General features: G+C 50.5%; 5 protein-coding genes across 5 annotated transcripts; 2 read left to right on the top strand and 3 right to left on the bottom strand.

The window, feature by feature from the left end:
• Positions 1–493: 493 nt before the first annotated feature.
• On the bottom strand, positions 494–1,191 carry M436DRAFT_60586 (uncharacterized protein; the record flags this gene model as incomplete). The annotated part of the gene is made up of 3 exons (XM_013575580.1): positions 494–693; positions 901–1,011; positions 1,050–1,191. 3 exons carry the CDS (start codon positions 1,189–1,191, stop codon positions 494–496), a joined length of 453 nt encoding a protein of 150 aa, XP_013431034.1.
• Positions 1,192–2,802: 1,611 nt separating this feature from the next.
• Positions 2,803–5,012, top strand: M436DRAFT_38794 (cytochrome P450; the record flags this gene model as incomplete). The annotated part of the gene is made up of 5 exons (XM_013575420.1): positions 2,803–2,926; positions 2,977–3,234; positions 3,284–3,963; positions 4,023–4,400; positions 4,575–5,012. The coding sequence occupies 5 exons, from the start codon at positions 2,803–2,805 to the stop codon at positions 5,010–5,012; spliced, it is 1,878 nt and encodes a 625-aa protein (XP_013430874.1).
• Positions 5,013–5,355: 343 nt separating this feature from the next.
• On the top strand, positions 5,356–7,221 carry M436DRAFT_60588 (uncharacterized protein; the record flags this gene model as incomplete). Its single annotated transcript, XM_013575581.1, has 1 exon — positions 5,356–7,221. The coding sequence occupies one exon, from the start codon at positions 5,356–5,358 to the stop codon at positions 7,219–7,221; it is 1,866 nt and encodes a 621-aa protein (XP_013431035.1).
• A 1,977-nt stretch (positions 7,222–9,198) lies between these two features.
• On the bottom strand, positions 9,199–9,837 carry M436DRAFT_39130 (uncharacterized protein; the record flags this gene model as incomplete). Its single annotated transcript, XM_013575490.1, has 1 exon — positions 9,199–9,837. One exon carries the CDS (start codon positions 9,835–9,837, stop codon positions 9,199–9,201), a length of 639 nt encoding a protein of 212 aa, XP_013430944.1.
• Positions 9,838–11,492: 1,655 nt separating this feature from the next.
• M436DRAFT_60590 (uncharacterized protein) lies at positions 11,493–13,883 on the bottom strand (the record flags this gene model as incomplete). The annotated part of the gene is made up of 4 exons (XM_013575582.1): positions 11,493–13,097; positions 13,151–13,532; positions 13,729–13,772; positions 13,851–13,883. The coding sequence occupies 4 exons, from the start codon at positions 13,881–13,883 to the stop codon at positions 11,493–11,495; spliced, it is 2,064 nt and encodes a 687-aa protein (XP_013431036.1).
• Between the last annotated feature and the right edge of the window lie 216 nt (positions 13,884–14,099).

Here is a 14,099-nt window from a genome sequence, read left to right on the forward strand (position 1 = left end):
GTTTGGTGATATGCAAGTTTTGTTTCTCCAAAGTCAAAGGACTAGAGATGTGGAAAACACCATGTCTTGAACAATGAATGTCAAGCTCATAGGAGGGAAAGCAGTAGACGAGTACCAGTGCGGATTTTGGTCTAGGTGTTCCTCCAACAATACGACTGTAGAGGAATGTACACGGACATGCAGGGAGTGACTTTTTGATTGCGTGCGTTGTGCCACAAACGCCGGTGTAAGATCTTCGTGTACCCTGGATCGGCGTTGGTAGTGGTTACATGCAATTTGTGAACTGCAGCAAGATGCAAGCAGATCTTGACGACTGGCGATCATACCAGAAGTTCTCACTCATCGATTGGCCTGATAACGGACATGCCAGCACACTAAATGATGGGCATCCAGTACAGACACATGAATGCAAGAGCCGAGCTTAGATAACTCAACCAATACATCACAGGGTGACTGTGTATCGCTGTAACCTTTGTTGAATGACTGCATCGATTTACTGGACGTTCAGTCGGAAGACATATCCTCTGACGTTCATTGGCATGAGTAAAACGAGTATCATAAGCCATGATTCCTGGTCACCGTCTTCGTGCGAGGTTTGCAGTATTGGAGGAAGATCGTTGAGTCGGTCTGATAGCTTCGGTGTGCGCACGTAAATCTTGATTTGACCGGTAAAGCAATACTGCATGGCACGAGCTATCCGGCAGGATTGAGGTAGTCAGAATGTCAGTGAGTCCTGACTCTTCGAGTCTTGATTGCGACCAACTCGAGGTGATGCCAAGCTCATCTTGATTCTGACTTGGATACCGAAGCAGTAAGAAACATCGTCATGGGAACGTTCATGCTGGATCAAGTTTGCCAACATTGGTTGCAGACTGACCACTATACCACATGAGAACATACAAGAGGTGATTTCGAGGCCGGCAGTTGCAGCAGGCAAATAGCACAATGCAGCCCAGGCGAAAGATGTCCGGATGAGTTGCATGCACTGCCACTCCTCAACTAGCAGTCGGACTGTATAGGATCGATCTTTCACACTCATGGAGCCTTACATTTCTTGGACAATAGCTGGGCATCTCGAATCCACAGGGATGCAGTGACCTTCGGCAAAAGATCAATAATGACATCCGCCGAGAGTGGGCAAAGCTGCCTTATGCAGCCACATACGATCTCTGGCTTGACTAACGAAGCCATCCTCGCGCTCACGGCTTGACAGGGCTGGTCCTGGGTACGATAGAACACTGACTCTGAGCAGTGGTGGCTCTCGAACAAGGCTGACGATGCACAGGTCAAGAACGTCGATCTACCGCTGCACGAGAAGTCGTCCAAGCCCTGCGGCTCGAGGTAGCTGCAGCTACAAGAAAATGTCTGAAGGAATATGGAGTTTATAAATCCTCCGTTCAGATATGTCAGCAGAGGCTCTTGGGTTCTGCCAAGGTGAGGAGGAGATGGCAGAGATCCACACTCACTAGGGCATGCAAAGAGCAATAGTCGGGATGCGACACGAGCTTCCAAGACATGCGCATTGGTATTGAATGCGTGGCGAAGCAAGAACGAATCCTGGTGTATGTGCCGAGCATGCAATGGGCTAAAGGTGAGGGGACGCTCAGCTTGTATGGGTGTTGATTGCCGTAGAGGAATTGATATATGCTGATAGGGCTCCTTCTATTCGGTCGCTGGAGGACCGAATGCTGATCGATTCTACTGCCAGCAGCCTTCTACGCCCACAATGACATAATTCTGCAGCTCTTGGACAAGCCACCAGCAATGATTTTGGTAAGAGCGTTCGGGTCTCCTCATCGGAATGTGCAAAGGTGAGGTTGAAATTCAGACGCGGGAGGAAACGTGCACAAAGATCCGATTGGCCAGACCTGAAGACAATCCTTTGGTTGGCCAGTGCACACTAATCCTCAACCACGACCACTCACGTCTCCTGAGCATAAGACATGTCATTTGATGGCGATAACTCTTTCGAGATGGAAGACACCAAGTTAGGTCACTTGGCTCGATGATCGTGCCCCGCTCACACGCGATGTGTCCAATGTCCACGGCCATCAGGGAAGGTTGTAACGTGAGCGGAAAAGGCCCTGTTTCACATGCCTAGGTTCAAACGAAGATTTCTAGTCACCAACAGGAGACAGCGTTCGAAACGTCAATCACCTATGATATCGTGGCTCCAGGCTCTACAGAAAGCTGTAGTTGGCTGCATGGTCTTGCCGCTGTTAGAACGTCTACTCCTCTGAACTGGCCAAGCCGTGTCACTGGATACAACCCATTTGCAATTCCGTTCCTAGCATGCGATCAGATCGGTCATGCCGAGACGGATGATAGAATGGTTGTATGCACGGTTGGGAGCAAGACAGGCAAAACACAATGCGTTTCTGAGTCCAAGGCTCGGCCGTCGCGGCGCGAACCACTGGACGATCACTTCAGCTATGCAACTACTGTGGAGCGAACAGGAATAGTATCACTAGAGAGCAGCTTGGTATCGATTGCTTCAAGCCCTCTAGTGGCCTGGTCTCTGCCAGAGGTATCTTCTGCGGGTCTCGGACTCGATACCAGCCACCTGTCAGAATGATATGCTGAGTGGGTGTAGCAAGACTCGATGAATTATCGATATATAATCTAGGTACTCTTTGTCTAGGTTCTCCGACTTGCCTTTTCTCTTCTACACATCTCCTTTCCCATCTTTCGACCCCTTTATTCTTTTTCTTCCACACTGGGACATATGATTTCATTTTGTAATACATAATCATCCTTGAACCTCCAGCACCTCGACAGACGTTCGAGTTATAGGCACTCAGCATGGCACTTATATCACTCATCGCTGTGGTCGTTGTGATCGCTGTGGTGTCTTTCATAAATTATATCAACAGTACGAAGAAGAACCAGTTGCCGGCAGGAATACAGAGATTGCCTGGCCCCAAGGGTAAGTCTTAAGCGCCCGCGTCTTGTTCGGATACTGGTTAACGTCTCTAGGATATCCAATTCTCGGTAGTGTACCAGACGTGCCAGACAAGAACAGTTTTCTCAAGTTCCACGAATGGGGACAAGAATTTGGTCCTATCTATCAAACCAATCTTGCTGGCCAGAACCATGTCTGGATCACACGAGATGGCGTTGCTCAAGAACTGCTCGGCAAGCGTGCAGCCAACAACTCTGAGCGTCCATTCATTCCATCACTCCAGGCAGACAATCGGAATTCTGGTCACTACCTCCCACTGATGTCTCGTAATGGTATTTAAGATATGATCCTTGATCGAAGTATCTTGCTGACTTTGATAAGAACTGTGGACCAGGCAGAGAAAATTTGCAAAACAAATTATGAACAAGTCATCTGCCAACGCATTCTACAACTATCCTGAGCTGGAGTCGGTTCGTCTCCTGTTCGAACTCATGACAGACCCTTCTCGGTACAATCATGCTTTGGAATCTTTCATCTCAAGAGTGACTTGCAGACTAGGGTGGGGTACTGCAGCTCCCTCTGATGAGCTCAAACAGAGAGCCAGAGAGCTACTCATAGGTGTATCGCCTAATGGTGCACTCACCAATAAGCTCGGCTTTCTCAAGAAGCTTCCCGAAGCTATCGTCCCAGCAAAAGCTTGGGAGTTCCGCAGATACAGAACCGAGAGTCGATTTTTCACGATTCTGCAGAACGAGGTCAGAGAGAAGCTCAAGAACAAGACTGCGCCAGAGTCGTGGATGCGCCACTTTCTTGAGAACAAGGCTACTACCGGGTTTGCTTCCGATCTAGAAGGTGCTTACGCTGTGGGTATGCATGGTATCGCTGGCGCTCTTACCATTGCTGCACCAATGCAGAGCTTCTGCCTCGCCATGTGCCACTATCCTCAATATCAAGCTGTTCTCCATGAAGAGATCGACAGAGTATGTGGCGATGAACTCCCAAAACTCAGTAATATGCCAGACATGCCTGTGCTACGAGCTTTCATCAGAGAAACAATGCGTGTAAGTCATGTCTTCCTACCAATGGCTGTGCAAATTCCCAAGCTAACGCAGCATGCTAGTGGCGGCCTCCTGTACCTACAGGAATCCCACACGAATCTGTAAAAGACGACATCTATGAAGGCTATTTTATCCCCGCCGGCTCTGTCATGCATCCTCTCGAGTGGTCCATCAGCCGTGACCCCGAAGTCTTCCCTGAGCCCGATGAGTTCAACCCAATGAGATGGCTAGAAACAAAGTATCCGACTTATCAACAGCCTCTGACTAAATATCCTACTATCACGCAATACAGCCAGTTTGGTTATGGTCGTCGTATCTGCGCGGGTATGGGAGTCGCTGAGGCAGACTTGTTCGTCGGTATTGGCAGTCTTGCTTGGATGTTCACTCTCAGCGCCAGTGACACCGAGCCCGAGAGCGCTGCAGAACTCCCGGAAGAGCCTGTTCCATCATCACTGCCCAGAACGCCCGTCAAATCAGCACCAATGGAGACAGGCATGGAAACACCTCCTTCCGAAACTGAGATCGAAGAACTCCTCGACGAGCACTTCTCAGAAAAAATGCTGCCAACAGACAAATGCAAAATCTCTCGTCAAGAGACGGTCAGGAGACCAAAGAACCTCGAGTTCGCCAAGGGACTCAGCCGAGCAAGAACAGTCACCTACAAGCTGCGACTACCAGGTTCGTCCCTGCCTGGTCAGTTCCCAGCCTTCTTTGAACAACACACTGGCCCAAATACCCCGCCTTCATCGCCAAAAGCTCGCACTGCGATGGCAGGTACATCTGATATGCCTGCCGTAGACAACATGTTCAACTCTGCCGTTGACGAGAAGGCTTCAAAGCCTGATCCTACGCTCGAGTATTCGAGTTTGCTGATCGCCAAACCTTTGCCCTTCAAGTTTAACATGAAGATCAGAGATAAGAAGAAGGCCGAGCATGTTGCTCGCGAGTGGATGTTCTACAAGATGGACGGCGAATTCGAAGACTCGAAATGTTATTGGGAAGGTGGTAATGCCGGCAACAAGCAGTATGGTTGGGGTGAGGTGCACAAATGATGCACGTCTTCGCATTTGTACTGTTTCGTTACTCGATCTGTTTTGGTTTAGCGATTTTGAATCGAGCTAATAAAGTCTTTATATTGCGACTCTCTATCGAATGTCTGAAAATTTTCAGTTCTAGAATTTCGTCGAGACCTGTTGAAGACGTGGCTGCGCTCCGTGGTTGCGGTGGTTGAGATGGCAGGAGCAACTGAAAGCGGCTGCCATTCCTCGATGTAGAACAAGGTAAGCAACTTCGGCGTCTTTCCTTCTCTTGTCCTCGGAAAACACAACCATCTACATCCGCATTTGAGACAATCGCTGTTTGTGAAGTACTTCTTTGACCCACCTCCCGCTACGAATGGGCTCGAATATCAAAATCACCGCCTTCTTCAAGGCTGGTGGCAGAAAGCAGCCGACAAAAGCTGGCTCATTCTCCAATGGTCCAACCAAGAAGGCCTTGTACACCCCGTGCGGTCTCGATGTCTCCCCAATTACGGATGTCCCCGATGCTCCCATCAATCTTGATGCCTTTCCCAAGAAGAACTTCGACGACCCCTTCGCATTCGATGACTCTCCGTACAAGAAGGACTTCGAAACCCCGTTGGACTTTGGTGGCTCGCTGTCCAAGAAGCCCTTCAACAACCCATCCGACCTTGACAACTCTCTGAACAAGAAGGACTTCAATGACCCATACGGCCTTAATGGTTATCTACCCAAGAACACGTCCGACAGTCCCATCCTTTTTGATGATCCTCCGTTCGACTATGATGCCTTTCCACCCTATAAGCCTTCTGAAACTACATCCACCTCCGATGGCTCTCTGGCCAAGAAGGACTTCGAGTTCCCATTCATCGCTCCAAGGTCACCTCCCAAGAAGCTGTTCCCGGCCCTTGCCACCTTCAACATGGCTTCGTTCAAGGCTGAGCGTGCCAGAGCGATCGCACGTACCGAAGAAGCTATTATCGAGGTCGTCCAAGACCTGTGCGGTTATGTCGACCGCAACAAAGACTCTGTCCACACAGGTCAAACACAACTCGTGGAGGTGCATGGCGCTGAAGTACTTGCCACTAGATACATCGAAGGTTGCCCGGTTCCACTGAAAGCTACCTTGGGCCAGGAAGGAGGAATTGATTACTTCGCTCTGGCCGACTTGCACGATGATCCAGAATGCAAACCCGACAGTCATCACTGCGGATCGTACTTCTTTGGTGGAGTGCCCAAGCACACCCAGCTCCAACCCAGATCTCTGCCCATTCACTGTGGAGAGACTGCCAACGCCAGCGGAATGAGACAACGCACCTCAGACCACATGAATGAATCATTTCGGACAAAGACGAAATGGCCACTGCCAGTCTACTCTGCCATTGATGATCCGAGGTATCCGCTGAAGCCCTTCGTGTTGGCTACATGTAAAGAGAAGATCCGGGACAAGTACTTCGACCGCTTCGCAGAAGCCATCACCAGGCAGCTTCTGGGTACGAACATGAGGATACCCGCGTTGGCAGCATTGAACTCCTTGCCGTCGTACGGCATCCTCAAATTCATCCAGCCTGTTGAACCGTACAACAAGTCCATGGTACTCCGTGAAGGCAACAGGAGCGATGTCCAGTCAGAAGTACTTTCCGACCGTCAGACGGTAGCCGCGGAGAACAGGCGGGAGAGGCATACGGAGAATGAACGTGCTAGAAGTCAGAGGATGAGGGAGGCATACGTCTGTGCCGTTTGTATGTCAACCGAGTCGCCGACTTGGTTACGAGACAGAGACGCAGATGAAGACTTGGGCGACAGAGTTTGTGGTCGTTGTGATTCTTACCACGTCAGGCAGGGAAGCTATCCATCACCTGAAGTACTTCGCAGCCTGGATGAGAAAGCCGCTCTGGCTAAAAAGCGTGCAAATGAGGCCGCTTCAGCTCCAAGCACTGCCACTAAGAAAAAGAGAGGACCCCTTGCTGGCAGAGAAGCCAGAATCCCCAACAGCGCTTGCGCAAACAGTGGATGCAATACCACCGAAACGCACAAATGGTATTATGATACGTCGCTCAAAGCCTATGTCTGTGCAGCCTGCTACAGATTCCGTAAAGATCACAGCCGGTATCCTGACTATGTGTCTGGCAAAGACCGAAAGAGAGCAAAAAAAAAGTCAAGAGCCGAGAAGCAGCTGGACTTTGACGGTCCTGCCCAAGGAAGTCCTTCTGACGGCCCTCCACCGTCCTCTCATACCTGAACATTGACGTTCGCTTCTCCATTCAGTCGTGCGAAGTACTCCTCGGCAACACAGTCTTTGCATCCACATCGGTCTGAGAAGTCCTTCTCACGGCATTCAACCGTTCTTTCATGATCCAGCATCGACCTTTGCTTCCAGCTCAGTTTCACGAAGCACTTCTTAGCAGCACAGCCTTTCTTGTACATTGCTATTCAGCTCTGCACCATTCTCTCACAACTGAGCATTGACCTCCGCTTTTCAACTCAGTCTCACGAAGCACTTCTCAGTAACACAACTTTTGCTTTTACATTGATATTGAGGATAGATTTTGCGCTCTACAGAAGACGCACTTTTTATGTATATATAGAGTGAGAATTATAGCTGCCAGACAGAGGTCGTACTGCATATAGAATTGCTTCCCGAACAGAGACGATGCATTGATTCAGAAGTACTTCCAATTCCATAGCTCCTGTACCAACTCGACCCCCGAACCATAGAATGATTTGACACTGCCGCTGGATGTGTATAAACATATTGTATAGATGCTGTCTTTGGTCTCACAGATGTAAACGAGAGTTCCTCAATGCATGCACATACGCCAAACGCAAAAGAATGAGAGATAATCTTGGCTAGTTGATCATGACTATCTGATGTTCTAACCAAGTCCTTGTGGATTAGCCCTTTCCGGACAGTGCCGTCGAGACACTCCCTTGAGAAGCGTACTACAGTAGAAACCTATCTCTCTACCATCCATCTTGAAGTCCTTCCCGAGTCCTTGTAAGTCGACCCCAGCCGGACAGTGTTTTGAAACACTCCCTTCGGAAGTCTATCACAGTAGAACTTTCTCTCCTTTTTCGAAACCACAAGCGTATCATGCTCTCATCTTTCTGGAAGTCCTTCCCGAGTCCTTGTAAATCGGCCCCAGCCGGACAGTGTCTCACGACACTCCCTTCGGAAGCCTATTACAGTAGAACGTTCTCTCCTCTGGTCAAACTTTAGGCGTTGACACGCTTGAGCAGGTCATGCTCCATCTTCTTCGTAACCCTCATATCCTTATTCACCTTCTCGCGGGTTTGCTTTGAGAATTGGTCATAGTGGATATGAATCGAACGACTGGTGGCCAAGTCGTTCTTGCCTTGAATCATGTTGAACAGCAACAACAGACCGATACGCAAGAACTTCTCGCGGTTTAGGTCGCTGTCCTGCCAGACCTTCTTGGTATCGAGCGACAGCAGCACCAATCGACGGCGGTCCTCGTCGTTAGGCTGACAGTCGCTCGCGAACTGGGCCATGTCTGAATCGCCCAGAATAAGGTCGAAATCATCGTCGAACAGTTGATCTTCAAGCTGCTGCTGATACAAACTGCGACCGTATTCGCCTGTGGCTTCCTCACCTTCGTCATCGTGGTCGACGTAGGCATCAATGTCTTCCCCATCAGCGAAGATCACGGCGCCTTCAGCGGTGAGAAGTCCTTCTTCGACCTCGCCCAGGACATTGTTGAGGACGCACGTCTTGCAGACAAATGTTGTCTCTCTGGAAGTTTCTTCATCCAGACCAACACAATAAGCGTGACCCGGCTCGGAGCACCTATCACAGAGATATGCTTCATTGCTTGTGACGGCCTCGTCGCACCTGCTGCAGGTGTCATCGTAGAAGGTCTGGCGGTTGTTGGCCCTGGGACGCAGCGAGCTTCTTCTGTCCGGAAGTACTTCCTCGATGGGAGCAAGTCGGGCCTCTCCTGCGGCTCGTCGGCTTGCGTGCTCAAGTACTTGCTTCTTCAGTGCCTGGCCGGCTGGGCTCGCATGGCACTCGTCTACCTCGACTTGGATCTTCTGAAGTTGCTCTAGAAGGAGTTCCCTGATCTTTGGGTCCTGTGCATTGGTAGCCAGTTGGACGGTGGCCTTGTCTGCTTGAGCGCTGGATCGAAAAATGTCGTGCGAGTTCGGAATGAATCGTCTTGTCACAATTGTGTTGAAGATGGACGTGATCTGTGCATTGTTAGTCACCACTTGGCTCAAGAAGTACTTCTGGACTTACGCGGTTAGTACGCCCACAAAGTTGTTCTTCGAGGGCGAAAGATCTGGCGATCGACGTGATAAGGATGCGATTGCAGGCCTCGTGAAGATTGAGGCCATAAGCTCCAACGTCATACATCATGATCAACACCTTCAGGCTGCTCTTTGGGTCGTTAAAGAGATCTACCATTTCGGCCTTGGCCTTGTTGGACAGACCGGCGTGCAAGATTCGAGCATCGATGCACAAGGCACGCAGCGTTGACATAATCCAGTAAGCGTTGACTGGCGTAGCCTCTCCAATGAGGAGCTTCTGGTGCTGTTTGTACTTCTGCGGATCCACTGGATCAAGAATGCGAGCGGCAAGTACTTCGCGGCAGACTAGCGACATAGTCGGAGAACCCTTGGCCAGACATTTTGCCATCTCTGCGGCGGTTTCAGGCTTCTTCTCACCCGCACCACGAGTGAGCTCAACCAGGAACTCTGCCTCCTTTCCTGCCTCGCGCCACTTTTGCAAGGTTGCGACGTGGGTGTTGCCGTTTAACGATTCCATGGTGGCATCCAATCGGGCCATCTTCGTACTAAAGTTAGCAAGGGAGAGCTTGCGAAGGGGTCCCATGGGCATGGAAAAAGGTGCAGGAGCGGCTACGGGTGTCGGCTGTCCTGGTGGTGGTGCGACTTCGGCCTTGCGTCCCTTTAACTTCTCGGTAAAATCACTACGAATTTGATCAGTTAGTTAATGATCTCCAAATAACAGATGGGCACTTGATGGAGAAGTACTTCTAAGCGATCAACAGTAGTAATCGCAAGAAGGACTTCTCCGGAGAGGATGAGTGTTGGGAGTACTTACCATGCCGCCTGTTTGTGCCATATCTGGTATTCAAGCTCGTCTTCCCCAATGCGGGAAACAGATACAGTCTTGCGGACTATCTTCTTGAACATGTCGCGAAGCTTGATGGGCTCGCCTGTGGTTACAGGCAGCTCCGACGAAGCACTTCTGCGGATCATCACAGTCTCTAGGACTGGCTTTAGCTTCATCACCACTTTGTGTATGGCGTCTTGGTCGGCGTTGACTACCGGCAGCAGTAATCTGGCGTTGATGGCATAGAGACGGAGTGGATCAGTGGGGTCGAGCTGGTCCAGTTCGGCAAAAGGTGCATCGCTAGCCTGGATGTCCTGCATCTTGGCAGCGATGGATGGGTCGTTGGAGACGAAGGACTTCAGCTGCTTGATAGCCATTGTAGACAAGAGGTGGGTAAGGCCAAGCAAGTCTCGGACGTGATTGTGAAAGGGAGTCGCCGTCATGAGCACCATTTTTGGTATATTCTGGGAGTAGAGGGCTGCAGAAACCCCGGAGTTGTAATTCTTGACTTTCTGGCTCTCGTCGGCCAGCAAGAAACCAAATACACCGCTGAACTTGGTCTCCCAAGTTACTCTGCGTTTCGGCTTTACTTTGTAGTCCCATTCGCCGTTGGGCTTCTTGAGAGGGGGATTATGGTGCACTCCCTGCTTGTCTGTAGACATGTGACGAATGACTGTACGAGCCTTGTGTGTCTCGTATGAGGTAATAACAAGAGCGCGCCTGGCAGCCTTATCTCTCGGATTGAAGGCCCATTTCAGGTGGTCTGGGATCGAATCAGGGAAGTTGGCCATATCAGATCGGGTGAGTGTCCTGTGACCAAGTTGCTTCTTGAAATTGTGGTCGTCGAAAGACACGACCAACTCGAAGCACTTCCAATGCTCACGAATCTCTACAATCCAGGGATGGATCAGACTGGATGGTACCACTAGCAGACTCGGTCTGTGAAGAACTTCCTCGGGATAGTCAGGATTGGTATCGTGGCTAAGCAGCTGGTTGAGGCATGCCACGAGAAGGCCTTGCTTGGTTTTCCCAAAGCCAACATCATCGCAGAGCAGACATCCGTGAACCATCAGGTCGCGAAGTACTTCGGCAGCCTCTCTAACCTTCTGAGCGTCGAAGGCGTAAGGCTGGGGCGCAGCAGCTAGGAGCTTCTCTGCGTCGATTGTTCCATACAGCTTGAGTATACAACCGATAGCGCCACCGAGCTGATAGTGGTAAAAGCTCGATGAAGTAAGCCCTTCAAGGAGCTTAGACTTATAAAGTCCGTTCTCTTGCTTCTCGCAAGCAAGAAGCGCTACGCAGAGATCTAACGGGGGACCAGTCTGGGCTTGGGTACCGGAGTATGTGGAGCGCAAGGTATAATAACGCTCGTTTTCCTCGACTTCCTTTTGGCGAGCTTGGGTGTCGGAGGCGGTGGCTTAGGTTTCGCCGTCGTCTCTCCTCTCCCGAGCCTCTGCTGCAATCATGCCGAAAAATGCGGCATCTTGGAGGCTCTTCTCTGCATCCTTGGAGATAGTGCCTCTCTTTGGTTGGTCGGTCTTGGAGGTAGAGGGGACGGCATTGGCAATATCATCCAAGACTGTCTGCTGCCACAGGCGAAGTTGTTCGGGATCATCGACGTCCTTGCCATCGAAGTGCTTCAAAAGCAGGTCCCTGTTACCTGCAAACCTCAGAGAGGGATCAGGTGCGCTGCCGATATCGTGAGGACCCTTGCCGGGGGTCATGGACGCATCGACGAACTTCATGAGTGCTTCTTGGTTGGGGTTTTGAGGAAGTACTTCGTTCGAGGAGCCTGCCTGCTGAGAAAGGGCGGCAGCTCTTTGCTGGAGTGCGACTTGGTCAAGGACCATGTCCTTGCCTCCTTCAGCGTCGTCTTGAAGAGTGAGAAAGCCCTCCATGTTTGGGTGTTCGTCTGTCTCGTATGAAAAATCCTCACCATCTGCGAGAGGAGCAAAACCTAGCTTGAAGATGCACTCGGTGTTTTTGTCGTCGTTCAAAAGTTCTTTGATCTGGTGCCAGTCGCCTTGAAGAACATCTGCGTTGTGGGTGTCATCTTCGACCTTGTATTCTAATCTGCACTTGAAGATGGTGGTCTTCAGTTGAGCGCAACGAAATTGGCGACGAAGTTGATCACGGAAGGCCATGCTTGTGGTGTACACACGGGGGTCGGTCGACAGAATCTGGCGGCTGTCTGGGCGGTCCACGCCTTCGTTGTCCTTCTCTGCAAGGGCAGCCTCGAGTTCGTCGTCGTCGAACTTCTTGTGCCATAAAGCCACGAAGGACTTCTTGGAGAGCTTGTCTGCGATTGAAACGGCGGGGTTGACTGGGATGGTCTCGGCGCCTGGGACCTTGGGTCTCATCCAAGAAGGAATGCTCTCGCTCTTCACTGGTGAGCCTCGGCTCAACCCATGCTTGTCACGAAGGTTTTTGTGGTTCTTTCCGGCTTTCAGTTGATGCTGGAAGTACTTCAGGAGCCCATAACATCGGTTGAAAGGTTCAACTGCGCTCTCTGATTCCAGGGGCCCAAGCTGTCCCTTGGACAGCAGAGTCGGGACATGCTGGATGTTGACGATGGACATACCGGGATAGGCTTTGGAGAAGTCCTTGTGCGCCGCATCTTGCAACTCTTGGTTGCGGTCGCTGAGAAGGGGATCACACAATCCTTCGAGACCGTTCTTGAGGTCAACCAGGACAGCAGCGATACGGCAAGCTTTGTTGTGCCTCTCACTCCTGTCACCAGCGACAAGTGGCCATTTCTGCTCAGGCTCCTCTACGTTGGTGTATTGATCCACACCATCCGCTAGGAGGGCTAAGCTGTCATGAGATCTGGCGTTGCTAGATATGGGCTCGAATTTGATGTATGCCCGAAGGACGGGGAAGGAGACAGCGATCCTGCGCAGATCTGATGTGTGGGAGAAGCCCAGGTAGGCTGCCGTCTTGTTTTCATTCTCGAAGAAATTGGCGAAGGAAGCCGGGTTTGCTGGGTCTCCTGGATGTTCGGACGTTGTCTGATTGGAAAGTTGCTGGGGTGCATTGTTAGCGGCGAACCTCATAGCGAGCAGAAGTCCTTCCATACGTTGGGCTTGCGGCGTTTACGTCCACCAGACGTGCCCTGGGCCGAGCTAGTCATGGTAGTAGGTGCAACGACGAAGTACTTCGGGTGACTAAAGCCTGAAGATCTTGTTGCTGAAGGATGGTTGTATGTGTGTTTGTAGTTTCTTGCGTGGTTGGGGACTGTTTTTACGCGTGGAAGTGCTTTGTGGTGTAGCGGAAAGAGTTGGAGCGATCGCTGCAGGGCGAAGTGCTTTGTTGTGTTGGTGGAAAGATTCCGAGTGAAAGCTTGAAGGCCGAAGTACTTCTGCGACGTGGAGATTTGACAATAGGGCAGGTATTTTGAATGACTATAGGGCTGAATTGTTTCTAGTGGCGGGAATTTTGAAAAGTGAAGACCTTCAGAGCTATATTGCTTCTGTAGGCCAGAAATTTATGCTGATGCATGTGCAGTGAAGACCTTCTGTGCAACGAAACCTATATTCATGCAGGAATTCACGACACTCTGCCCGACACGTCCAACTACGATAATGCCGGTTATTGGGGTCCAGATCGTGCCTTTGAAAATGATAATATGCTTGATCCTGATATGACGGCACCTACCTAGATTCGCTGTCTGGCTGGCTCTCTGAGGACATGTTCGTGATCTGGAAATAACAGTAGATTCTGAGATTTCTTCGACCTACGTAGGGGAGCCAGGCTTCGATTTAGTGAAACTCACATACCAATGGAAACTCACTCAACAACTCCTCCGACATATTCGATATTCAGGCCCTTATACAAACAAAGGTGATCGAGCATGAGGCTGCGCAAGCAGCAGCTCCTTCTTGCAACTAATATGGACAAACGATTGTCAAGAGCGTTTATCCTATTCTTTGTTGAAGTCCGAGGTGCTAACACTTGGGAATTGTGCTATCAAATGCATCCGGAGTACTGTACATGTCATCAGCTGTCATGAGGCGGCATACGAAGAC

This window comes from Aureobasidium namibiae (assembly GCF_000721765.1).
Source record: "Aureobasidium namibiae CBS 147.97 unplaced genomic scaffold scaffold_2, whole genome shotgun sequence".
NCBI lineage: Eukaryota > Fungi > Ascomycota > Dothideomycetes > Dothideales > Saccotheciaceae > Aureobasidium > Aureobasidium namibiae.